Raw genomic sequence first — 27914 nt, 5'->3', positions numbered from 1 at the left:
GCAATACGCTTGACCTCATCTTTACTAGATGCTGTTCTTCCACTAACCTCATTGCAACTCCCCTCCAAGTCTCCGACCACTACCTTGTATCCTTTTCCCTCTCGCTCTCATCCAACACCTCCCACACTGCCCCTACTCGGATGGTATCGCGCCGTCCCAACCTTCGCTCTCTCTCCCCCGCTACTCTCTCCTCTTCCATCCTATCATCTCTTCCCTCTGCTCAAACCTTCTCCAACCTATCTCCTGATTCTGCCTCCTCAACCCTCCTCTCCTCCCTTTCTGCATCCTTTGACTCTCTATGTCCCCTATCCTCCAGGCCGGCTCGGTCCTCCCGCTCCGTGGCTCGACGACTCATTGCGAGCTCACAGAACAGGGCTCCGGGCAGCCGAGCGGAAATGGAGGAAAACTCGCCTCCCTGCGGACCTGGCATCCTTTCACTCCCTCCTCTCTACATTTTCCTCCTCTGTCTCTGCTGCTAAAGCCATTTTCTACCACTCTAAATTCCAAGCATCTGCCTCTAACCCTAGGAAGCTCTTTGCCACCTTCTCCTCCCTCCTGAATTCCCCCCTCTCTGCAGATGACTTCGTCAACCATTTTGAAAAGAAGGTCGACGACATCCGATCCTCGTTTGCTAAGTCAAACGGCACCGCTGGTTCTGCTCACACTGCCCTACCCTGTGCTCTGACCTCTTTCTCCCCTCTCTCTCCAGATGAAATCTCGCGTCTTGTGACGGCCGGCCGCCCAACAACCTGCCCGCAACCATTTCCGGAGACCTTCTCCCTTACCTCACCTCGCTCATCAACTCATCCCTGACCGCTGGCTACGTCCCTTCCGTCTTCAAGAGAGCGAGAGTTGCACCCCTTCTGAAAAAACCTACACTCGATCCCTCCGATGTCAACAACTACAGACCAGTATCCCTTCTTTCTTTTCTCTCCAAAACTCTTGAACGTGCCGTCCTTGGCCAGCTCTCCCGCTATCTCTCTCTGAATGACCTTCTTGATCCAAATCAGTCAGGTTTCAAGACTAGTCATTCAACTGAGACTGCTCTTCTCTGTATCACGGAGGCGCTCCGCACTGCTAAAGCTAACTCTCTCTCCTCTGCTCTCATCCTTCTAGACCTATCGGCTGCCTTCGATACTGTGAACCATCAGATCCTCCTCTCCACCCTCTCCGAGTTGGGCATCTCCGGCGCGGCCCACGCTTGGATTGCGTCCTACCTGACAGGTCGCTCCTACCAGGTGGCGTGGCGAGAATCTGTCTCCTCACCACGCGCTCTCACCACTGGTGTCCCCCAGGGCTCTGTTCTAGGCCCTCTCCTATTCTCGCTATACACCAAGTCACTTGACTCTGTCATAACCTCACATGGTCTCTCCTATCATTGCTATGCAGACGACACACAATTAATCTTCTCCTTTCCCCTTCTGATGACCAGGTGGCGAATCGCATCTCTGCATGTCTGGCAGACATATCAGTGTGGATGACGGATCACCACCTCAAGCTGAACCTTGGCAAGACGGAGCTGCTCTTCCTCCCGGGAAGGACTGCCCGTTCCATGATCTCGCCATCACGGTTGACAACTCCATTGTGTCCTCCTCCCAGAGCGCTAAGAACCTTGGCGTGATCCTGGACAACACCCTGTCGTTCTCAACTAACATCAAGGCGGTGGCCCGTTCCTGTAGGTTCATGCTCTACAACATCCGCAGAGTACGACCCTGCCTCACACAGGAAGCGGCGCAGGTCCTAATCCAGGCACTTGTCATCTCCCGTCTGGATTACTGCAACTCGCTGTTGGCTGGGCTCCCTGCCTGTGCCATTAAACCCCTACAACTCATCCAGAACGCCGCAGCCCGTCTGGTGTTCAACCTTCCCAAGTTCTCTCACGTCACCCCGCTCCTCTGCTCTCTCCACTGGCTTCCAGTTGAAGCTCGCATCCGCTACAAGACCATGGTGCTTGCCTACGGAGCTGTGAGGGGAACGGCACCTCAGTACCTCCAGGCTCTGATCAGGCCCTACACCCAAACAAGGGCACTGCGTTCATCCACCTCTGGCCTGCTCGCCTCCCTACCACTGAGGAAGTACAGTTCCCGCTCAGCCCAGTCAAAACTGTTCGCTGCTCTGGCCCCCCAATGGTGGAACAAACTCCCTCACGACGCCAGGACAGCGGAGTCAATCACCACCTTCCGGAGACACCTGAAACCCCACCTCTTTAAGGAATACCTAGGATAGGATAAGTAATCCTTCTCACACCCCCCTTTAAGATTTAGATGCACTATTGTAAAGTGACTGTTCTACTGGATGTCATAAGGTGAATGCACCAATTTGTAAGTTTGCTAAATGACTTAAATGTAAATGTAAATGTGTTCTCAACTAGCCTGCCTGGTTAAATAAAGGTGTTCTCAACTGGCCTACCTGGTTAAATAAAGGTGTTCTCAACTAGCCTACCTGGTTAAATAAAGGTGTTCTCAACTGGCCTACCTGGTTAAATAAAGGTGTTCTCAACTAGCCTACCTGGTTAAATAAAGGTGTTCTCAACTGGCCTACCTGATTAAATAAAGGTGTTCTCAACTGGCCTACCTGGTTAAATAAAGGTGTTCTCAACTGGCCTCCCTGGTTAAATAAAGGTGTTCTCAACTAGCCCACCTGGTTAAATAAAGGTGTTCTCAACTAGCCTACCTGGTTAAATAAAGGTGTTCTCAACTAGCCTACCTGGTTAAATAAAGGTGTTCTCAACTAGTCTACCTGGTTAAATAAAGGTGTTCTCAACTAGCCTACCTGGTTAAATAAAGGTGTTCTCAACTGGCCTACCTGGTTAAATAAAGGTGTTCTCAACTAGCCTACCTGGTTAAATAAAGGTGTTCTCAACTGGCCTACCTGGTTAAATAAAGGTGTTCTCAACTAGCCTACCTGGTTAAATAAAGGTGTTCTCAACTAGCCTACCTGGTTAAATAAAGGTGTTCTCAACTAGCCTACCTGGTTAAATAAAGGTGTTCTCAACTAGCCTACCTGGTTAAATAAAGGTGTTCTCAACTAGCCTACCTGGTTAAATAAAGGTGTTCTCAACTTGCCTACCTGGTTAAATAAAGGTGTTCTCAACTAGCCTACCTGGTTAAATAAAGGTGTTCTCAACTAGCCTACCTGGTTAAATAAAGGTGTTCTCAACTAGCCTACCTGGTTAAATAAAGGTGTTCTCAACTAGCCTACCTAGTTAAATAAAGGTGTTCTCAACTAGCCTACCTGGTTAAATAAAGGTGTTCTCAACTAGTCTACCTGGTTAAATAAAGGTGAAATCTATCAACAACAACAAAAAATATCTAGCTCCAGACAATGACTCAATGACTGACCTGCCAGAACCAGCTCCATAACCCCCCTCTAGAGAGACAGACAATGACTCAATGACTGACCTGCCAGAACCAGCTCCCTACCCCCCTCTAGAGAGACAAACAATGACTCAATTACTGACCTGCCAGAACCAGCTCCCTAACCCCCCTAGAGAGACAGACAATGACTCAATGACTGACCTGCCAGAACCAGCTCCCCTGCAGGATGGTGAGTGATGCTCTCAGAAGCTCCAGCAGCATGTTTCCTCTGTGGAACACCTCCAGAAAGGACACCATGGCCTCTCCAAACACACAGAACAGCAGCAGCTGGTGAACATGGACATCCAGCATGGCTCTGCCGTGGAGGTGGTACAGGAAAAGGAACCCTGGGAAACACAGAATAAACATCAGTAGTGCGTTGGTGCGCCGGTCCACGCATTACAGCCCCATTAACTTGAATAGAGATGTCCATTTCTAGTGGTGATTCGATTTCTATGGCTGTAACACTTTATGTGAGCTAGCTAACTAATTACCAAAGCCTATTACCTCAGGACATCTCCATCTCCCCCGCCTGCCCAGACCTATTACCTTCTATGAAGAAGGCGATGGCCAGCATTAGTCTGTCGAGGGCCAGTGGAGCAGCGTCGGTGGTGTGTACAATCAGAGACATGGCTCCAGCCAAGCCAAAGAAGAGGTACATGGTGGAGTGCTGCCAGTTATGGAGTCTGTCCCAGTGATGCTCGCTGTAGTCATACAGGTGCAGCCGTGGTCCGTCTGCTACAAACTGCTCCGCCAGCATCCCTGAAAAACAGAACGTCAGGATTCTCTTAAACGACTCAGAGAAAAGATCCTTGGTCTTTTAGAAACGTCTCATTTATGGCAGAGGGAAACTTCTAATCATAGTCTCCCTCTGCCATAAATTACCATCAACAGTCCAGCAACAATGTCTCATCCTAAAATGATAATTTCAAAACATCCTAACACTCCCAGTTTGTCTGCTCATCCCCAGTGTTGTTTAACTACAGACAGTACCAGCTAGTATATGGTGAATTTTCAAAACTCTTAGTACAAAGCTCCAAACTGGTAACACTCGTAAAGCAGCCAGACAGCACATTCAAAACCTTTCATTGTGCATTCATTTTGTTTTGTAGATATCTTTCACCACACAACCATTGATCCAAAATCTTTACTGTGAAACATTGGGTTTAATCACCAAAACACAACATAATGATATCTTCTCAATGTAGTTATTTTAACAACCAGTTAATCCAATAGCAAAAAATGTAAGATACTGTCACGACGCTCCCCCTCTCCAGCACTCAATGTCACTGGTCTACTAACCACCATCATCATTACACACATCTGGACTTCATCATCACCATGATTACCGTCCCTTTATTAGCCTTCAGTAGCCTCAGTCATCATTGGTTTGTTTTCATTCACGTTCTGTACTCTTCTCATGTTTTTTAATCTGCATTGTTCATTATTAAGCTCACCTTCTGCATCTGCTTCCTGACTCATGGCGTATACGTGACAGAATACTGCCTCACGAATTATGGAAGCAGCAGAAGATAAAGACATCTCCCAGACGGTCGGTGAACAGGGACACTCTGTCAACATCCCGATCAGCTGGCGCAACTGGGTGCGGCTATGGATGGTACTCTGCGTCCTCCACCACCTTGACACCACCCGAGAGGATTCACCTTCAACAAGTGGAGGGCCTTTTACCTCGAGTCGTCCCGGCAGAGTAGCAGGTCAGCTGCAGAGTACACCCTCACCTTCTGCATCTGCTTCCTGACTCACCTTCACCTTCGAGACCGTGGCAGCCTCCAACAGATGGAACCAACCGGTGCTCTGCACCCTATTTCATAGGGGACTGCGTGTGGAGGTCCAGACAGAGTTGGCATACAGGGACAGCAACCTTTCCTTGGATGCACTCTTCACAATGGCCACCCGTCTGGGAAACCTACTTTAGGAGCGCCGGCAACTCCTTCGTCCCCCGTCCTCCACCTTTGGCCGTCTCAAGGCAGAGCCTGAACCCATGGAGATAGGGGTCATACACTTCTCTGCGGCAGAGCATCGTCACCAGAGACAGCTGGGGCTGTGTTCCTATTCCTAGTCCCTCATGTGTTGTCTCTACAGCTCCAGTGGACTCCAGTGCCACAGGAAATTTAATTGACCCCCGTCTCCTCCCTGAACATCACTTCATACCAGCTTTCCACTCCTTTTCCAGTCCAAGCCCTGGATAATCGACCAATGGGATCCAGCACTATCACGCACATCACAGCCCAACTCACCCTCACTCTCACCATGGGGCCCTTGCACCAAGAAAGCCTTCCCTTCCTCATCATCACTACACCCATTCACAAAGTCATCCTCTGCCTCCCATGGCTCCAACGTCATAACCCCACCAATACCCTGGTCGAGGATGAAAATCACAGCCTGGGCACCAGGATGATGGAAGACCTGCTTTCCCTTACCTTGTGGTTCCACGTCGGCTGAGAGTCCTGTAGGTACTCTCCAGCCCATCATTCCGTCCTACAGTATCGTTGGCCCCATGTTTTGGGACGTAGATGAGGATATTGGCCAGCCTCTGGAGAGGGAACCCACACCTGCTACCTGCCCTCCTGAGCGCATCTCCGTCCCCACGGGAGTGAGGGATCGGCTGTTGACCTGGGCACACACATCCCTCGCCGCTGGACACACAGGTATCACCTGCACCATTCAGTTAATCTCTGCAAAGTACTGGTGGCCCACCTTGGCACAGGAGGCACAGCCTGCTATGTCAATTCATGCTCCGTATGTGCACACAAAAAATATCCCCGGCATGCTCCAGCAGGAAAACTCATCCCCTTCCTGTGCCTCAGCGGCCTTGGTCCCATCTGTCCATGGATTTTGGTACTGATCTCCTGCCGTCTGATGGTTTCACCCCTATTATGGTTGTTGTGGACATATTCTTTAAATCCTCCCATTTTATCCCTCTCTCTGGTCTCCCTACTGCTTTCCTGATCACTGAGGCAATGTTCCAGCTGGTCTTCCGGCACTATGGCCTTCCAGAGGATATCGTCTCCGACGGTGGCCCTCAATTCACATCACATGTAGGCCATTTTGTTCTTTTTTCTCACCTTTATTTAACCAGGTTGAGAACATGTTCTCCTTTACAACTGTGACCTGGCCAAGATAAAGCAAAGTAGTGCGACACAAACAACAACACACATGGAATAAACAAGCATACAGTCAATAACACAATAGAAAAAAATCTATATACAGTGTGTGCAAATGAGGTAAGATTAGGGAGGTAAGGCAATAAATAGGCCATGATGGTGAAGTAATTACAATATACCAATTAAACACTGGAGTGATAGATGTGCAGAAGATGAATGTGCAAGTAGAGATACTGGGGTGCAAAGGAGTAAAAAAAAAGAACAATATGGGGATGAGGTAGGTAGATGGGCTATTTACAGATGGGCTATGTACAGGTGCATTGATCTGTGAGCTGCTCCGACAGTTGATGCTTAAAGTTAGTGATGGAGATATGAGTCTCCAACTTCATTGATTTTTGCAATTCGTTCCAGTCATTGGCAGCAGAGAACTGGAAGGAGAGGCGGCCAATGAAGGAATAGGCTTTGGGGGTGACCAGTGAAATATACCTGCTGGAGCGCGTGCTACGGGTGGGTGCTGCTATGGTGACCAGTGAGCTGAGATAAGGCGGTGCTTTACCTAGCAAAGACTTGTAGATGACCTGGAGCCAGTGGATTTGGCGACGAATATGAAGTGAGGGCCAGCCAACGAGAGCATACAGGTCGCAGTGGTGGGTAGTATATGGGGCTTTGGTGACAAAACGGATGGCACTGTTATAGACTGCATCCAATTTGCTGAGTAGTGTTGGAGGCTATTTTATAAATGACATCGCCGAAGTCAAGTATCGGTAGGATAGTCAGTTTTACGAGGGTATGTTTGGCAGCATGAGTGAAGGATTCTTTGTTGCGAAATAGGAAGCCGATTCTAGATTTCATTTTGAATTGGAGATGCTTAATGTGAGGCTGGAAGGAGAGTTTACAGTCTAACCAGACACCTCGGTGTAACGCTCATTCCTTCGATGATAAATGTGAATCCGACCATCAACCCTGGAGTGAAGAGCACTTTTTGCCAGTCCTGTTTGGTCCACCGATGGTGGGTTTGGGACCATAGGCGACGCTGTTGCCGGTGACCTTACAACAAGCTCTCAGTCCAGCCTCTCTCAGCCTATTGCGTACAGTCTGAGCACAGATGGAGGGATTCCTGGTGTAACTCGGTAGTTGTTGTTGCCATCCTGTACCTGTCCCGCAGGTGTGATGCTCGGATGTATCGATCCTATGCAGATGTTGTTACACGTGGTCTGCCACTGCGAGGATGATCAGCTGTCCATCCTGTCTCCCTGTAGCGCTGTCTTAGGCGTCTCACAGTACGGACGTTGCAATTTATTGCCCTGGCTACATCTGCAGTCCTCATGCCTCCTTGCAGCCTAAGGCACGTTCACGCAGATGAGCAGGGACCCTGAGCATCTTTCTATTGGTGCTTTTCAGAGTCAGTAGAAATGCCTCTTTAGTGTCCCAGGTTTTATAACTGTAACCTTAAATACCTACCATCTGGAAGCTGATACATGTCTTATCGACAGTTCCACAGGCGCATGTTCATTAATTGTTTATGGTTCTTTGAACAAGCATGGGAAACAGTGTTTAAACCCTTTACAATGAAGATCTGTGAAGTTATTTGGATTTTTACAAATTATCTTTGAAAGACAGGGTCCTGAAAAGGGGACGTTTCTTTTTTTGCTGAGTTTATGTGTATGCGACCAATACAATTTGATTTGACGCCATATACAGTGGGGAGAACAAGTATTTGATACACTGCCGACTGCAGGTTTTCCTACTTACAAAGCATGTAGAGGTCTGTAATTGTTATCATAGGTACTCTTCAACTGTGAGAGACAGAATCTAAAACAAAAATTATGAATTTTAAGTAATTAATTTGCATTTTGTTGCATGACATAAGTATTTGATACATCAGAAAAGCAGAACTTAATATTTGGTACAGTAACCTTTGTTTGCAATTACAGAGATCATATGTTTCCTGTAGTTCTTGACCAGGTTTGCACACACTGCAGCAGGGATTTTGGCCCACTCCTCCATACAGACCTTCTCCAGATCCTTCAGGTTTCGGGGCTGTCGCTGGGCAATACGGACTTTCAGCTCCCTCCAAAGATTTTCTATTGGGTTCAGGTCTGGAGACTGGCTAGGCCACTTCAGGACCTTGAGATGCTTCTTACGGAGCCACTCCTTAGTTGCCATGGCTGTGTGTTTCGGGTCGTTGTCATGCTGGAAGACCCAGCCACGACCCATCTTCAATGCTCTTACTGAGGGAAGGAGGTTTTTGGCCAAGATCTCCCATCCATCCTGCCCTCAATACGGTGCAGTCGTCCTGTCCCCTTTGCAGAAAAGCATCCTCAAAGAATTATGTTTCCACCTCCATGCTTCACGGTTGGGATGGTGTTCTTGGGGTTGTACTCATCCTTCTTCTTCCTCCAAACACGGCGAGTGGAGTTTAGACCAAAAAGCTCTATTTTGTCTCATCAGACCACATGACCTTCTCCCATTCCTCCTCTGGATCACCCAGATGTTCTTTGGCAAACTTCAGACGGGCCTGGGCATGCGCTGGCTTCAGCAGGGGTAACTTGCGTGCGCTCCAGGATTTTAATCCATGACGGAGTAGTGTATTACTAATGGTTTTCTTTGAGACTGTGGTCCCAGCTCTCTTCAGGTTTGACCAGGTCCTGCCGTGTAGTTCTAGGCTGATCCCTCACCTTCCTCATGATCATTGATGCCCCACGAGTTGTGATCTTGCATGGAGCCCCAGACCGAGGGTGATTGACTGTCATCTTGAACTTCTTCCATTTTCTAATAAATGCGCCAACAGTTGTTGATAAACTTGGGAATTAATTTTTCCATCGATGAAAGCAAGCTATCCTGAGACAGCAAATCAGACCCAAACCATGATGCCCCTCCACCATACTTTACAGTTGGGATGAGGTTTCAAAATTGGTGTGCTCTCCAAACATACTGTTGTGTTCCTTCCAAACAACTCAACTGTTGTTACATTTACATTTAAGTCATTTAGCAGACACTCTTATCCAGAGCGACTTACAAATTGGTGCATTCACCTTATGACATCCAGTGGAACAGCCACTTTACAATAGTGCATCTAAATCTTTTAAGGGGGGTGAGAAGGATTACTTTATCCTATCCTAGGTATTCCTTAAAGAGGTGGGGTTTCAGGTGTCTCCGGAAGGTGGTGATTGACTCCGCTGTCCTGGCGTCGTGAGGGAGTTTGTTCCACCATTGGGGGCCAGAGCAGCGAACAGTTTTGACTGGGCTGAGCGGGAACTGTACTTCCTCAGTGGTAGGGAGGCGAGCAGGCCAGAGGTGGATGAACGCAGTGCCCTTGTTTGGGTGTAGGGCCTGATCAGAGCCTGGAGGTACTGAGGTGCCGTTCCCCTCACAGCTCCGTAGGCAAGCACCATGGTCTTGTAGCGGATGTGAGCTTCAACTGGAAGCCAGTGGAGAGAGCGGAGGAGCGGGGTGACGTGAGAGAACTTGGGAAGGTTGAACACCAGACGGGCTGCGGCGTTCTGGATGAGTTGTAGGGGTTTAATGGCACAGGCAGGGAGCCCAGCCAACAGCGAGTTGCAGTAATCCAGACGGAAGATGACAAGTGCCTGGATTAGGACCTGCGCCGCTTCCTGTGTGAGGCAGGGTCGTACTCTGCGGATGTTGTAGAGCATGAACCTACAGGAACGGGACACCGCCTTGATGTTAGTTGAGAACGACAGGGTGTTGTCCAGGATCACGCCAAGGTTCTTAGCGCTCTGGGAGGAGGACACAATGGAGTTGTCAACCGTGATGGTTGTTTCATCTGTCCACATAATATTTTATCAGTAGCGCTGTAGAACATCCAGGTACACTTTTGCAAGCTTCAGAGGTGCAGAAATTATTTTTTGGGGGACAGCCGTGGCTTCTTCCATGGTGTCCTTCCATGAACACCATGCTTGTTTAGTGTTTTATGCATCGTAGACTTGTCAACAGAGATGTTACCATGTTCCAGAGATTTCTGTAAGTCTTTAGCTGGCACTCTAGGATTCTTCTTAACCTCATTGAGCATTCTGCGCTGTGCTCTTGCAGTCATCTTTGCAGGACGGCCACTCATAGGGAGAGTAGCAACAGTGCTGAACTTTCTCCATTTATAGACAATTTGTCTTACCGTGGACTGATGAACATCAAGGCTTTTAGAGATACTTTTGTAACCCTTTCCAGCTTTATGCAAGTCAACAATTCTTAATCTTACGGCTTCTGATATCTCTTTTGTTCAAGGCATGGTACACATCAGGCAATGCTTCTTGTGAATAGCAAACTCACATTTTGTGAGTGTTTTTTATAGGGCAAGGCCACTCTAACCAACATCTCCAATCTCATTGATTGGACTCCAGGTTAGCTGACTCCTGACTCCAATTAGCTTTTGGAGAAGTCATTAGCCTAGGGGTTCACACACTTTTTCCAACCTACACTGTGCATGTTTAAATTATGTATTCAATATAGAAAATAAAATACAATAATTAGTGTGTTATTAGTTTAAGCATACTATGTTTGTCTATTGTTGTGACTTGAAGAACAGATTAAATTTGATGACCAATTTATGCAGAAATCCAGGTAATTCCAAAGGGTTCACATACTTTTTCTTACCACTGTATATCATACTTGTTATGTTTCTACTTTACAGACATATATTTTCATTAGTAGTAGTAGTTATCATAATCTGTAGTGGACAAACCAGTTTACATGTCAAATCTATAAGTTTACCAAACGTTTAAGTAATAGTAAAATATTTTTAACAAAAGAGAATCATATCAAAAGTGAGCATCTCATTGTGTTTATATGAACACGTATTGCAATGTTAAACATGTATTTCAAGATTAAATACTGACTAAGTTGAATGAAAAAGTAACTGTATAATTTTGTGTGTTGCACGTAGTCAATTGAAAATGTTGGGCCTCCCGAGTGGTGCAGCGGTCTAAGGCACTGCATCGCAGTGTCGAGGCGCCACTACAGCCACAGGTTCGATCCCAGGCTGTGTCACGGCCGGCCGTGACTGGGAGACACATGGGGTGGCACACAATTGGCCCAGCGTCGTCTGGGATAGGGGAGGGTTTGGCCGGGGTCTCATTGTGCTGTGGCGGGCCGGGAACCCGCAAGCTGATTCGGACGGTGTTTCCTCCGACACATTGGTGCGGCTGGCTTCCGTGTTAAGCGAACAGTGTGTCAAGAAGCAGTGTGGCTAGGCAGGGTCGTGTTTCGGAGGATGCGTGGCCCTCGACTTTCACCACTCCTGAGACCGCAGGGGAATTGCAGAGATGAGACAAGATCAGAACTACCAATTGGATATCCTGAAAAAAGGGGGGAAAAAATGTGCCTCAAAGTGATTTTAAAAACATATAATGTGGGTGTTCAGGGTGTTGATGCTCACCAACCACGGAGAAGAAGAGGGTGACTGATCCCTCGATGACTTCCAGGCGGCGCTGTGTGGATCGGCTGGCCAGGCGGGTGGAGGTGGAGCCCAGACTCTTGTTCCTGAGGGTGGCGTACCATAGAGAGTACTTTCCTGCCCACCACAGACCCGCGATCAGGAAGAAACTACCTGGCAATGCATGGCCCTTAAAACTACCCATAATCCTTCACTGGAACACCTGGAACACAGAGAGGGGACGGACGGTCATCCGGTGATGAGAAAAGTATCTTATTCTTAGATTGGGCAACAAGAAATGTGGTGTTAAAGTGGTTCAAACGTTTTATAATCCCGTACCCCTTCAAACATTCAACCTCCAGCTGTACCCCTTCAAACATTCAACCTCCAGCTGTACCCCTTCAAACATTCAACCTCCAGCTGTACCCCTTCAAACATTCAACCTCCAGCTAGCTGTGTACCCCCTCTAGCAACCCGGCTCGTAGGAACAAAGAGCTCTTATAGGACCAGGGCACAAATTATAATAATCAAGAATTGTAACAACTTTCATTAGAAGAAGGTGAGGACCAAGGTGCAGCGTGGTACATGTTCATATTATTTATTCTGACTGAACACTGAATACAAACTAACAAAAAGAATAGCCGAAACAGTTCTGAACGGTGCAACAAACACTAAACAGAAAATAACCACCCACAACTAACAGTGGGAAAACAGGCTACCTAAGTATGGTTCTCAATCAGAGTCAACGAAAGACAGCTGTTCTTGATTGACAACCATACCCGGCCAAAACATAGAAATACAAAACCTAGACATACAAACATAGAATGCCCACCCACATCACACCCTGACCAAACAAAAATTAGAAACATACAAAGCAATCGGCAGGGTAGCCTAGTGGTTAGAGCATTGGACTAGTAACCGAAAGGTTTCAAGTTCAAATCTCTGAGCTGACAAGGGGATTGTGGGTTAACAGGCAGTTAACCCACTGTTTCTAGGCTGTCATTGAAAATAAGAATTTGTTCTTAACTGACTTGCCTAGTTAAATAAAGGTAAAAAAAAAAAATCTTACATATAAAACATTAGTTGTTCATCAAAAGTTGGGAATAACTCACCACAGGTTAATGAGAAGGGTGTGCTTGAAAGGATGCACATAGCTGTGCAATGTTGGGTTGTATTGGAGAGAGTCTCAGTCTTAAATCATTTTCCACACACAGTCTGTGCCTGTATTTAGTTTTCATGCCAGTGAGGGCTGAGAATCCACTCTCACATAGGTAAATGGTTGCAAAGGTTATTCCTGTGTCTTAACATCGCGATTTGCCAAGAGGATACTCTGAGAGCAGCCCAATCCAGAAATCTGTCAGTGGCTTCTGAATAAATTCAATTTTCACAGAACTGCTTGTTGCAATTTCGATGAGGCTCTCTTGTTCAGATATCGGTAAGTGGACTGGAGGCAGGGCATGAAAGGGATAACGAATCCAGTTGTTTGTGTCATCCGTTTCGGGAAAGCACCTGCGTAATTGCGCACCCAACTTGCTCAGGTGCTTTGCTTTATCACATTTGACATTGTCCGTAAGCTTGACTTTATTTGCACACAAAAAATCATACAATGATGGAAATACCTGTGTGTTGTCCTTGTTAATGCAGACAGAGAAGAACTCCAACTTCTTAATCATATCATTGCATAGTGCAGAAAAGACCTGTGAGTTCCGGGGCCTTGATTAAACAAAGTGAACCATTTTCACTGTAGTATCCAAAACGTCTTTCAAGCTGTCAGGCATTCCCTTGGCAGCAAGAGCCTCTGTGTGGATGCTGCAGTGTACCCAAGAAGACCGTGTGAGCAACTGTTAATGCACGCATGTTACCACTTTGTCTCCCTGTTGCTTTTGCGCCATCAGTACAGATACCAACACATCTTGACCACCAAAGTCCATTTGATGTCACAAAACAGTCTAGTACTTTAAAAAATATCCTCTCCTGTTGTCCTGGTTTCCAGTCGTTTGCAGAAGAGGATGCCTTCCTTAATTGACCCCCCATAAACGTAACAGACATATACCAGGAGCTGTCCCAGGCCTGTTGACTAATCCAGCTGTAACGTATATAATTCACTGGCTTGTATGTGAAGCAGTAATTGTTTCAAAACATTTCCTGCCATGTCACTGATGCGTCGTGAAACAGTGTTGTTTGAAGAAGGCATTGTCTGTATAGTATTTTTGGTCTTTTCCCCCAGCATTGTCCCAGCTATATCCGTGGCATCAGGATGAATGAAGTCCTCCACAATAGTATGGGGCTTGCCTGTCCTAGCCATTCGGTAGCTCACCATATAAGACTCTTCTATCCCCTCCTTATTAATGGTATCTGTTGCTTTTATACATGTCTTACTACTCGAAAGTCGAATAGTAATTTGTGGCTAGCATTGGATGTGCTCGTGGAAGCAGAACAACTTGTGTTATCGACAGGTGCAGGTGTAGTACTGCTGGTAGTAGAAGTACTAGCAGTAGAGCTGGTATGTGTCTCGATGGATGCGGGCCTTAATTTTTTTAACCATTTATCCATTTTCAAGCAAAAGGAATGAGCAACAGCTACGTTCGGCTACATACGGACCGTTAGTGGAATTCCCGCAAGAGAGCAATGGTTAATGTGATTGGATGTTCATTGTTTGACTCGGCTACCTGTATTTGACATTGTGTTGTTATTTCGCTGAACACTAGATGGTTTAATTTTACTTTTGCCAGTGAAACGAGGCTACTCAGGCGAGAAAAAAACCTCTCCCAAATGTATTGCTCCGTTGGAAAATCTAAACGGACTGTTTGAAAATGGGATTTAATCACATTTTTATTTGGTGTACCCCCAAAGGCATTGTGTATACCCCAGTTTGAGAATAGCTGCTATAGATAGACATTGGTATTACCAGTACGGCCACTCATTCAGTAACTGTTGAGAATTGTTTGTGTTGTAGAAGAAAGACATTCAAGCATGCTTCTCCTGAGCATCTAAGCATGTCGATAATGGGAAATACCAAATAGTCAGGAGACCAGAACCAAACAGTTCTGTTAAAGGAGACCAGAACCAAACAGTTCTGTTAAAGGAGACCAGACCCAAACAGTTCTGTTAAAGGAGACCAGAACCAAACAGTTATGTTAAAGGAGACCAGAACCAAACAGTTCTGTTAAAGGAGACCAGACCCAAACAGTTCTGTTAAAGGAGACCAGAACCAAACAGTTCTGTTAAAGGAGACCAGAACCAAACAGTTATGTTAAAGGAGACCAGAACCAAACCTCTGTTAAAGGAGACCAGAACCAAATAGCTTTTAAAAGGAGACCAGAACCAAACAGCTCTGTTAAAGGAGACCAGAACCAAACAGTTCTGTTAAAGGAGACCAGAACCAAACAGTTCTGTTAAAGGAGACCAGAACCAAACAGCTCTGTTAAAGGAGACCAGAACCTGGTAGCTGTCTAAAAGGAGACCAGAACCAAAAGGAATGAAACAGTTCTGTTAAAGGAGACCAGAACCAAACAGTTATGTTAAAGGAGACCAGAACCAAACAGCTCTGTTAAAGGAGTTAGTGGAACCAAACAGTTCTGTTAAAGGAGACCAGAACCAAACAGTTCTTTGAAAGGAGACCAGAACCAAACAGCTCTGTTGGAGACCAGAACCAAACAGTTTCTCTGTTAAAGGAGCCAGAACCAAACAGTTCTGTTAAAGGAGACCAGAAAAACAGCTCTCTTAAATGGAGACCAGAACCAAACAGTTATGTTTAAAGGGACCAGAACCAAACAGCTCTTTTAAAGGAGACCAGAACCAAACAGTTCTGTTAAAGGAGACCAGAACCAAACAGTTCTGTTAAAGGAGACAGAACCAAACAGCTCTCATTAAAGGAGACCAGAACCAAACAGTTCTGTTAAAGGAGATCAGAACCAAACAGTTCTGTTAAAGGAGACCAGAACCAAACAGCTCTCTTAAAGGAGACCAGAACCAAACAGTTCTGTTAAAGGAGACCAGAACCAAACAGTTCTGTTAAAGGAGACCAGAACCAAACAGTTCTGTTAAAGGAGACCAGAACCAAACAGTTCTGTTAAAGGAGACCAGAACCAAACAGCTCTGTTAAAGGAGACCAGAACCAAACAGTTCTGTTAAAGGAGACCAGAACCAAACAGTTCTGTTAAAGGAGACCAGAACCAAACAGTTCTGTTAAAGGAGACCAGAACCAAACAGTTCTGTTAAAGGAGACCAGAACCAAACAGTTCTGTTAAAGGAGACCAGAACCAAACAGTTCTGTTAAAGGAGACCAGAACCAAACAGCTCTGTTAAAGGAGACCAGAACCAAACAGTTCTGTTAAAGGAGACCAGAACCAAACAGTTCTGTAAAAGGAGACCAGAACCAAACAGTTCTGTTAAAGGAGACCAGAACCAAACAGCTCTGTTAAAGGAGACCAGAACCAAACAGTTCTGTTAAAGGAGACCAGAACCAAACAGTTCTGTTAAAGGAGACCAGAACCAAACAGTTCTGTTAAAGGAGACCAGAACCAAACAGCTCTGTTAAAGGAGACCAGAACCAAACAGCTCTGTTAAAGGAGACCAGAACCAAACTGTTCTGTTAAAGGAGACCAGAACCAAACAGTTCTGTTAAAGGAGACCAGAACCAAACAGCTCTGTTAAAGGAGACCAGAACCAAACAGCTCTGTTAAAGGAGACCAGAACCAAACTGTTCTGTTAAAGGAGACCAGAACCAAACAGTTATCTGTTAAAGGAGACCTGAAACAAACAGCTCTGTTAAAGGAGACCAGAACCAAACAGTTATGTTAAAGGAGACCAGACCCAAACAGCTCTGTTAAAGGAGACCAGAACCAAACAGTTATCTGTTAAAGGAGACCAGAACCAAACAGTTCTGTTAAAGGAGACCAGACCCAAACAGTTCTGTTAAAGGAGACCAGACCCAAAACAGCTCTCTAAAAGGAGACCAGACCCAAACAGCTCTGTTAAAGGAGACCAGAACCAAACAGTTATGTTAAAGGAGACCAGAACCAAACAGTTATCTGTTAAAGGAGACCAGACCCAAACAGTTCTGTTAAAGGAGACCAGACCCAAACAGCTCTCTAAAAGGAGAACAGACCCAAACAGCTCTGTTAAAGGAGACCAGACCCAAACAGCTCTCTAAATGGAGACCAGAACCAAACAGCTCTGTTAAAGGAGACCAGAACCAAACAGCTCTGTTAAAGGAGACCAGAACCAAACAGTTCTGTTAAAGGAGACTAGAACCAAACAGCTCTGTTAATTTCTGGCTCAGAGGTTTGAGAATGGTCCCTCTCCCTCATGGTTGAACATTGAAAAGCTTGAGGTAAATGATGACACTGGGGCAGATTTGTTTTACAAATGGGACAGAAAATCTATAAAAACCATCACAGACAGCCCTTTAATCATACATTCTGTCCTACATTCTGATCAATAGATTGATCCCTATGTTTTTCCAGAATAGTAACTTTAGACCATGGTCTGATAAGGGGATCACTCTTCTGGAACATTGTTACGAGGAGGGAGTTCTTATGTCTTTTGATCAGCTGAAACAGAAATACCACTTGCCTAACAGGGATTTCTTTAGCTACCTACAACTACGAAACTTTATTAGGGTGACTCTCAAGGGACAATGGAACCTACCTAAGATGTCACCTATTGAACAACTCTGCCACGCAGACCAACCACTGTTCAAGACCATTTCCCGTGTTTACAATGCTCTTATGTCAGGACTAACACTGCCTGGGCTAGACAAACCCCGACTTAGATGGGAGAGAGATCTGGGTATTGATCTTGATGAGGACCTATGGAGTGACCTATGCAGGGATGGGGTTACATCCACATTGAACTCCAGATACAGACTGATCCAGTTTAATTTCCTCCATCAGCTCTATATCACCCCATCTAGACTGCACAGGTTCAACCCAGATATCTCCTCCCTATGTTTTAGATGTGGCTCAGGAACATTCCTCCATCAGCTCTATATCACCCCATCTAGACTGCACAGGTTCAACCCAGATATCTCCTCCCTATGTTTTAGATGTGGCTCAGGAACATTCCTCCATCAGCTCTATATCACCCCATCTAGACTGCACGGGTTCAACCCAGATATCTCCTCCCTATGTTTTAGATGTGGCTCAGATGAAGGAACATTCCTCCATTCCACTTGGCAGTGTTCAAAACTACACGGTTTCTGGCAGGGGGTATGCGATACCATATCCTCAATTCACGGGGTTGCATTCCCTTTAGACCCGGAGGTCTGTCTACTGGGTAACTTTACTTTACACTAGACTCTTTACTTTGGCAAAGCCATACTATAAAGCTAACAGAAATATTTGGCGATTGGCGATTGCCAAGAAATGTATTGCCTTGAAATGGAAATTGGATTCCTCCCTGCCAGTTGCAATGTGGCTTTCGGAAGTTAATAGTTGTATCCCTTTGGAGAAAATCACTTACTGCTTGAGGAATAAGTTAAAGACATTTTACAGAATTTGGCAACCTTTTTTTTATTGACTATATGGAGAATCTCCCCCCACATCTCATTGATTGAATCTCTATATAATCCTCACAATGTTTCACACGTATTGTATAATATGTAGCCTACGGCAGGTGATCCAATGTCTTTTTATTTTTTAAATTTTCTTATTGTATGTTTGTATATAATTATTATTATTATTTATTTTTGTTACTCTTGTCTGTTACTGTCACTTTGTCCTATCGTTGTCTAATATCTTTTCACTTTTGTTTTGAATGTTCTTAATTGGAAAATGGAAAATGCAAAAATAAAGTATAAAACAAAAACAAACAAAAACAGCTCTGTTAAACAAATCACTCATCTACACCTGGACAGGTGAAATAACAGAGGAACTTCGAAGCTGGCTCACTTCTGGTTGGGTGGAGGCTACTGGGTGGCTCCACCCACCCAAGAAGACTCCAGACTATAATCGCTGCCAAAGGTGCTTCAACAAAGTACTGAGTAAAGGGTCCAAAATGTTTGTTTTTTTTAACATAAATTTACAAAAATGTCTAAAAATCTGTTTTTGCATAGTCATTATATGGAGTATTGTTTGTAGATTAATGAAAACAATGTAATACATTTAAGAATAAGTGTAATGTAACAAAGTGTGGAATAACTAAAGGGGTCTGAATACTTCCCAAATGCACTGTATGTCTCTGGATAAAGAGATCCCAGTCATTCAACCGCAGCATATCTATTAATTGGTCTATTTACATCTCAAACAGCCTGAGTCTTTCATCCTTTGTTCCCTTTAATGAATATAATTAGTTGAGAGACAGACAGACTTAGCAGAAGCTGATAAACAAGAGGAAAAACAAACTCATGGACTAGACTCTCTACACAGTAAAACAACTCATGGACTAGACTCTCTACACAGTAAAACTACTGATGGACTAGACTCTCTACACAGTAAAACTACTGATGGACTAGACTCTCTGCACAGTAAAACTACAGATGGACAAGTCACTAGACTCTCTGCACAGTGAAACTACTGATGGACTAGACTCTCTGCACAGCCAAACTACAGATGGACAAGTCACTAGACTCTCTACACAGTGAAACTACAGATGGACTAGTCACGAGACTCTCTACACAGTAAAACTACTGATGGACTAGTCACGAGACTCTCTACACAGTAAAACTACTGATGGACTAGACTCTACACAGAAACTACTGACAGATTAGTCACTAGACTCTCTACACAGTAAAACTACAGATGGACTAGACTCTACACAGTAAAAATACTGATGGACAAGTCACTAGACTCTCTACACAGTAAAACTACTGACGGACTAGAATTTACACAGAAACTACTGATAGATTAGTCACTAGACTCTCTACACAGTAAAACTACTGATGGACTAGACTCTACACAGTAAACTACTGATGGACTAGACTCTCTACACAGTAAAACTACTGATGGACAAGTCACTAGACTCTCTACACAGTAAAACTACAGATGGACTAGAATCTACACAGTAAAACTACTGATGGACTAGACTCTAAACAGTAAAACTACTGAAGAACTAGACTCTCTACACAGTAAAACTACTGACGGACAAGTCACTAGACTCTCTACACAGTAAAACTACTGAAGAACTAGACTCTCTACACAGTAAAACTACTGAAGAACTAGACTCTCTACACAGTAAAACTACTGATGGACAAGTCACTAGACTCTCTACACAGCAAAACGACTGATGGACTAGACTCTACACAGTAAAACGACTGATGGACTAGACTCTACACAGTAAAACTACTCATGGACTAGACTCCCTACACAGTAAAACGACTGAAGAACTAGACTCTCTGCACAGTAAAACTACTGAAGAACTAGACTCTCTACACAGTAAAACAACTCATGGACTAGACTCTCTACACAGTAAAACTACTGATGGACAAGTCACTAGACTCTCTACACAGCAAAACTGCAGATGGACTAGACTCTCTACACAGTAAAACTACTGATGGACTAGACTCTCTACACAGTAAAACTACTGATGGACAAGTCACTAGACTCTCTACACAGTAAAACTACTGATGGACTAGACTCTACACAGTAAAACTACTCATGGACTAGACTCTCTACACAGTAAAACTACTGATGGACAAGTCACTAGACTCTCTACACAGTAAAACTACTGTCAGACTAGTCACTAGACTCTCTACACAGTAAAACTACTGATGGACTAGACTCTACACAGTAAAACTACTGATGGACTAGACTCTCTATACAGTAAAACTACTGATGGACTAGACTCTACACAGTAAAACTACTGATGGACAAGTCACTAGACTCTCTACACAGTAAAACTACTGATGGACTAGACTCTACACAGTAAAACTACTGATGAACTTGACTCTACACAGAAACTACTGTCAGACTAGTCACTAGACTCTCTACACAGTAAAACTACTGATAGAATAGACTCTAAACAGTACAATTACTGACAGACTAGACTCTCTGCACAGTAAAACCACTGATGAACTTGACTCTACACAGAAACTACTGTCAGACTAGTCACTAGACTCTCTACACAGTAAAACTACTGATGGACAAAACTCTCTACACACTAAAACTACTGATGGAATAGACTCTACACAGTAAAACTACTGATGGACTAGACTCTCTACACAGTAAAACTACTCATGGACTAGACTCTCTACACAGTAAAACAACTGATGGACTAGACTCTCTACACACTAAAACTACTGATGGACTAGACTCTCTACACACTAAAACTACTCATGGACTAGACTCTCTACACACTAAAACTACTGATGGAATAGACTCTACACAGTAAAACTACTGATGGACAAAACTCTCTACACAGTAAAACTACTCATGGACTAGACTCTACACAGTAAAACTACTCATGGACTAGACTCTGTACACAGTAAAACTACTGATGGACAAAACTCTCTACACAGTAAAACTACTCATGGACTAGACTCTGTACACAGTAAAACTACTGATGGACAAAACTCTCTACACAGTAAAACTACTGATGGACTAGACTCTACACAGTAAAAATACTGATGGACAAGTCACTAGACTCACTACACTGTAAAACTACAGATGGAATAGAATCTCTACATAGTAAAACTACTGATGGACAAAACTCTCTACACAGTAAAACTACTGATGGAATAGATTCTACACAGTAAACCTACTAATGGACAAGTCACTAGACTCTCTACACAGTAAAACTACTGATGGACTAGACTCTCTACACAGTAAAACTACTGATGGACAAATCACTAGACTCACTACACAGTAAAACTACTGATGGATTAGAATCTACACAGTAAAACTACTGATGGACTAGACTCTACACAGTAGAGCTCAGTTGGTAGAGCATGGCGCTTGTAACGCCAGGGTAGTGGGTTCAATCCCCGGGACCACCCATACGTAGAATGTATGCACACATGACTGTAAGTCGCTTTGGATAAAAGCGTCTGCTAAATGGCATATATTTATTATATATTAAAACTTCTGATGGACAAGTCACTAGACTCTCTATACAGTAAAACTCCTCATGGAGTATATATACAGTCGGGCAAAAAAGTATTTAGTCAGCCACCAATTGTGCAAGTTCTCCCACTTAAAAAGATGACAGACCTGTAATTTTCATCATAGGTACACTTCAACTATGACAGACAAAATGAGAAAAAAAATCCAGAAAATCACATTGTAGTCACCTACAAACAAGCAAGATTTCTGGCTCTCACAGACCTGTAACTTCTTCTTTAAGAGGCTCCTCTGTCCTCCACTCGTTACCTGTATTAATGGCACCTGTTTGAACTTGTTATCAGTATAAAAGACACCTGTCCACAACCTCAAACAGTCACACTCCAAACTCCACTATGGCCAAGACCAAAGAGCTGTCAAAGGACACCAGAAACAAAATTGTAGACCTGCACCAGGCTGGGAAGACTGAATCTGCAATAGGTAAGCAGCTTGGTTTGAAGAAATAAACTGTGGGAGCAATTATTAGGAAATGGAAGACATACAAGACCACTGATAATCTCCTTTGATCTGGGGCTCCACGCAAGATCTCACCCCGTGGGGTCAAAATGATCACAAGAACGGTGAGCAAAAATCCCAGAACCACACGGGGGAACCTAGTGAATGACCTGCAGAGACCATAGTAACAAAACCTACCATCAGTAACACACTACGCCGCCAGGGACTCAAATCCTGCAGTGCCAGACGTGTCCCCCTGCTTAAGCCAGTACATGTCCAGGCCCGTCTGAAGTTTGCTAGAGAGCATTTGGATGATCCAGAAGAAGATTGGGAGAATGTCATATGGTCAGATGAAACCAAAATATAACTTTTTGGTAAAAACTCAACTCGTCGTGTTTGGAGGACAAAGAATGCTGAGTTGCATCCAAAGAACACCATACCTACTGTGAAGCATGGGGGTGGAAACATCATGCTTTGGGGCTGTTTTTCTGCAAAGGGACCAGGATGACTGATCCGTGTAAAGGAAAGAATGAATGGGTCCATGTATCGTGAGATTTTGAGTGAAAACCTCCTTCCATCAGCAAGGGCATTGAAGATGAAACGTGGCTGGGTCTTTCAGCATGACAATGATCCCAAACACACCGCCCGGGCAACGAAGGAGTGGCTTCGTAAGAAGCATTTCAAGGTCCTGGAGTGGCCTAGCCAGTCTCCAGATCTCAACCCCATAAAAAATCTTTGGAGGGAGTTGAAAGTCTGTGTTGCCCAGCAACAGCCCCAAAACATCACTGCTCTAGAGGAGATCTGCATGGAGGAATGGGCCAAAATACCAGCAACAGTGTGTGAAAACCTTGTGAAGACTTACAGAAAACGTTTGACCTCTGTCATTGCCAACAAAGGGTATATAACAAAGTATTGAGATAAACTTTTGTTATTGACTAAATACTTATTTTCCACCATAATTTGCAAATAAATTCATTAAAAATCCTAGAATGTGATTTTCTGGATTTCTTTTCTAATTTTGTCTATCATAGTTGAAGTGTACCTATGATGAAAATTACAGGCCTCTCTCATCTTTTTAAGTGGGAGAACTTGCACAATTGGTGGCTGACTAAATACTTTTTGCCCCACTGTACATGTTATATATACATTTGCAAAAATGTCTAAAAATCAGTTTTTGCTTCATCATTATGGGGTATTGTGTGTCAATTTAATGAAGGGGAAAAAACAAGTGTGGAATAACTAAAGGGGTCTGAATACTTTCCGAATGCACTGTATGTCTCTGGATAAAGAGATCCCAGTCATTCAACCGCAGCATATCTATTAATTGGTCTATTTACATCTCAAACAGCCTGAGTCTTTCATCCTTTGTTCCCTTGAATGAATATAATTAGTTGAGAGACAGACAGACTTAGCAGAAGCTGATAAACAAGAGGAAAAACAAACTCATGGACTAGACTCTCTACACAGTAAAACTACTGATGGACTAGACTCTCTACACAGTAAAACAACTCATGGGACTAGACTCTCTACACAGTAAAACTACTCATGGACTAGACTCTCTACACAGTAAAACTACTGATGGACTAGACTCTACACAGTAAAACTACTGATGGACTAGACTCTCTACACAGTAAAACTACTGATGGACTAGACTCTCTACACAGTAAAACTACTGATGGACTAGACTCTACACAGTAAAACTACTCATGGACTAGACTCTCTACACAGTAAAACTACTCATGGACTAGACTCTACACAGTAAAACTACTCATGGACTAGACTCTCTACACAGTAAAACTACTCATGGACTAGACTCTCTACACAGTAAAACTACTGATGGACTAGACTCTACACAGTAAAACAACTCATGGACTAGACTCTCTACACAGTAAAACTACTGATGGACTAGACTCTCTACACAGTAAAACTACTCATGGACTAGACTCTACACAGTAAAACTACTCATGGACTAGACTCTCTACACAGTAAAACTACTCATGGACTAGACTCTCTACACAGTAAAACTACTCATGGACTAGACTCTACACAGTAAAACTACTCATGGACTAGACTCTCTACACAGTAAAACTACTCATGGACTAGACTCTCTACACAGTAAAACTACTGATGGACTAGACTCTACACAGTAAAACTACTCATGGACTAGACTCTCTACACAGTAAAACTACTCATGGACTAGACTCTACACAGTAAAACTACTCATGGACTAGACTCTCTACACAGTAAAACTACTCATGGACTAGACTCTCTACACAGTAAAACTACTGATGGACTAGACTCTACACAGTAAAACAACTCATGGACTAGACTCTCTACACAGTAAAACTACTGATGGACTAGACTCTCTACACAGTAAAACTACTCATGGACTAGACTCTACACAGTAAAACTACTCATGGACTAGACTCTCTACACAGTAAAACTACTCATGGACTAGACTCTCTACACAGTAAAACTACTCATGGACTAGACTCTACACAGTAAAACTACTCATGGACTAGACTCTCTACACAGTAAAACTACTCATGGACTAGACTCTCTACACAGTAAAACAACTGATGGACTAGACTCTCTACACAGTAAAACTACTCATGGACTAGACTCTCTACACAGTAAAACAACTCATGGACTAGACTCTCTACACAGTAAAACTACTCATGGACTAGACTCTCTACACAGTAAAACAACTCATGGACTAGACTCTCTACACAGTAAAACTACTGATGGACTAGACTCTACACACAGTAAAACAACTCATGGACTAGACTCTCTACACAGTAAAACTACTCATGGACTAGACTCTCTACACAGTAAAACTACTCATGGACTAGACTCTACACAGTAAAACTACTCATGGACTAGACTCTCTACACAGTAAAACAACTCATGGACTAGACTCTCTACACAGTAAAACTACTCATGGAATAGACTCTCTACACAGTAAAACTACTCATGGACTAGACTCTACACAGTAAAACTACTCATGGACTAGACTCTCTACACAGTAAAACTACTCATGGACTAGACTCTACACAGTAAAACTACTCATGGACTAGACTCTCTACACAGTAAAACTACTCATGGACTAGACTCTACACAGTAAAACTACTCATGGACTAGACTCTCTACACAGTAAAACTACTCATGGACTAGACTCTACACAGTAAAACTACTCATGGAATAGACTCTCTACACAGTAAAACTACTCATGGACTAGACTCTACACAGTAAAACTACTCATGGACTAGACTCTCTACACAGTAAAACTACTGATGGACTAGACTCTACACAGTAAAACTACTCATGGACTAGACTCTACACAGTAAAACTACTCATGGAATAGACTCTCTACACAGTAAAACTACTCATGGACTAGACTCTACACAGTAAAACTACTCATGGACTAGACTCTCTACACAGCAAAACTACTCATGGACTAGACTCTCTACACAGTAAAACAACTGATGGACTAGACTCTCTACACAGTAAAACAACTCATGGGACTAGACTCTACACAGTAAAACGACTCATGGAATAGACTCTCTACACAGTAAAACTACTCATGGACTAGACTCTACACAGTAAAACTACTGATGGACTAGACTCTACACAGTAAAACTACTCATGGACTAGACTCTCTACACAGTAAAACTACTCATGGAATAGACTCTCTACACAGTAAAACTACTCATGGACTAGACTCTACACAGTAAAACTACTGATGGACTAGACTCTACACAGTAAAACTACTCATGGACTAGACTCTCTACACAGTAAAACTACTGATGGACTAGACTCTACACAGTAAAACTACTCATGGACTAGACTCTCTACACAGTAAAACTACTCATGGAATAGACTCTCTACACAGTAAAACTACTCATGGACTAGACTCTACACAGTAAAACTACTCATGGACTAGACTCTACACAGTAAAACTACTCATGGACTAGACTCTCTACACAGTAAAACTACTCATGGAATAGACTCTCTACACAGTAAAACAACTCATGGACTAGACTCTCTACACAGTAAAACTACTCATGGACTAGACTCTACACAGTAAAACTACTGATGGACTAGACTCTCTACACAGTAAAACTACTCATGTGGTCCTTCTGTAGCTCAGTTGGTAGAGCATGGCGCTTGTAACGCCAGGGTAGTGGGTTTGATCCCCGGGACCACCCATACGTAGAATGTATGCACACATGACTGTAAGTCGCTTTGGATAAAAGCGTCTGCTAAATGGCATATATTATTATTATATATTACTCATGGACTAGACTCTCTACACAGTAAAACTACTGATGGACTAGACTCTCTACACAGTAAAACTACTAATGGACTAGACTCTACACAGTAAAACTACTCATGGACTAGACTCTCTACACAGTAAAACTACTGATGGACTAGACTCTCTACACAGTAAAACTACTGATGGACTAGACTCTCTACACAGTAAAACTACTCATGGACTAGACTCTACACAGTAAAACTACTGATGGACTAGACTCTCTACACAGTAAAACTACTCATGGACTAGACTCTCTACACAGTAAAACTACTGATGGACTAGACTCTCTACACAGTAAAACTACTGATGGACTAGACTCTCTACACAGTAAAACTACTCATGGACTAGACTCTACACAGTAAAACTACTCATGGACTAGACTCTCTACACAGTAAAACTACTCATGGACTAGACTCTCTACACAGTAAAACTACTCATGGACTAGACTCTCTACACAGTAAAACTACTCATGGACTAGACTCTCTACACAGTAAAACTACTCATGGACTAGACTCTCTACACAGTAAAACTACTCATGGACTAGACTCTCTACACAGTAAAACTACTCATGGACTAGACTCTCTACACAGTAAAACTACTGATGGACTAGACTCCACACTCTGAAACTATTCCATTTATTATGTTCAACATAGGAGGGCCAAGCACAGGAAGTAGCTCTTTCAGTTTATTATTCGGAATAGGGACCAGTATGCAACTGGAAGGTTTAGAGGCCATTACTTTTTTCATCAATCTGTCAAGAGATATAGTATTAAAAAACTTGAGTGTCTCCCTTGATCCCAGGTCCTGGCAGTGTTGTGCAGACTCAGGACAACTGAGTTGTGGAGAAATAAGCAGATTTAAAGAGGAGTCCGTAATTTGCTTTCTAATGATCCTGATCTTTTCGTCAAAGAAGTTGATGAATTTATCACTACTGAAGTGAAGGGCATCCTCTCTTGGGGAATGCTGCTTTTTAGTTAGCTTTGCGACTAACTACATTTTGGATTGTTCTCATTCTCCTCAATTATGTTGGAAAAGTAGGATGTTGGAGGAGCAGCGAGAGTTCTTCGATATTGGTACTGTCTTTCCAAGCTAGTCAGATGCCATTTCCATTCCAAGTTTCTGGAAGCGTGCTTCATAGCTCTGGTATTTTCTGTATACCTTGGAGCAAATTTAATTACATTTTTAGGGGGTGTGACTACATCTAGGGTATTACGCATGGTTAAATTTAGATCCCCA

The 27914-nt window shown here is 43.7% G+C and overlaps 1 protein-coding gene across 1 annotated transcript in view; it reads right to left on the bottom strand.

Moving 5' to 3' along the window:
* tmem45a (transmembrane protein 45a) overlaps positions 1–27914 on the bottom strand; it is a 66774-nt gene that overhangs the window by 16422 nt on the left and 22438 nt on the right. Inside the window, exons 2-4 of the mRNA XM_052475783.1 lie at positions 11874–12093; positions 3906–4118; positions 3519–3703 (exon numbers count right to left, since the gene is read on the bottom strand). Coding sequence (XP_052331743.1) covers positions 3519–3703; positions 3906–4118; positions 11874–12075 — 600 coding nt within the window. The 5' untranslated portion in view covers positions 12076–12093. The remainder of the gene's footprint in view (positions 1–3518; positions 3704–3905; positions 4119–11873; positions 12094–27914) is intronic.

Source organism: Oncorhynchus keta, chromosome 22 (assembly GCF_023373465.1).
Source record: "Oncorhynchus keta strain PuntledgeMale-10-30-2019 chromosome 22, Oket_V2, whole genome shotgun sequence".
Classification (NCBI taxonomy): Eukaryota; Metazoa; Chordata; class Actinopteri; order Salmoniformes; family Salmonidae; genus Oncorhynchus; species Oncorhynchus keta.
The sequence above is the reverse complement of the archived record's forward strand: the minus strand, read 5'-3'. Positions and strand labels throughout refer to the sequence as shown.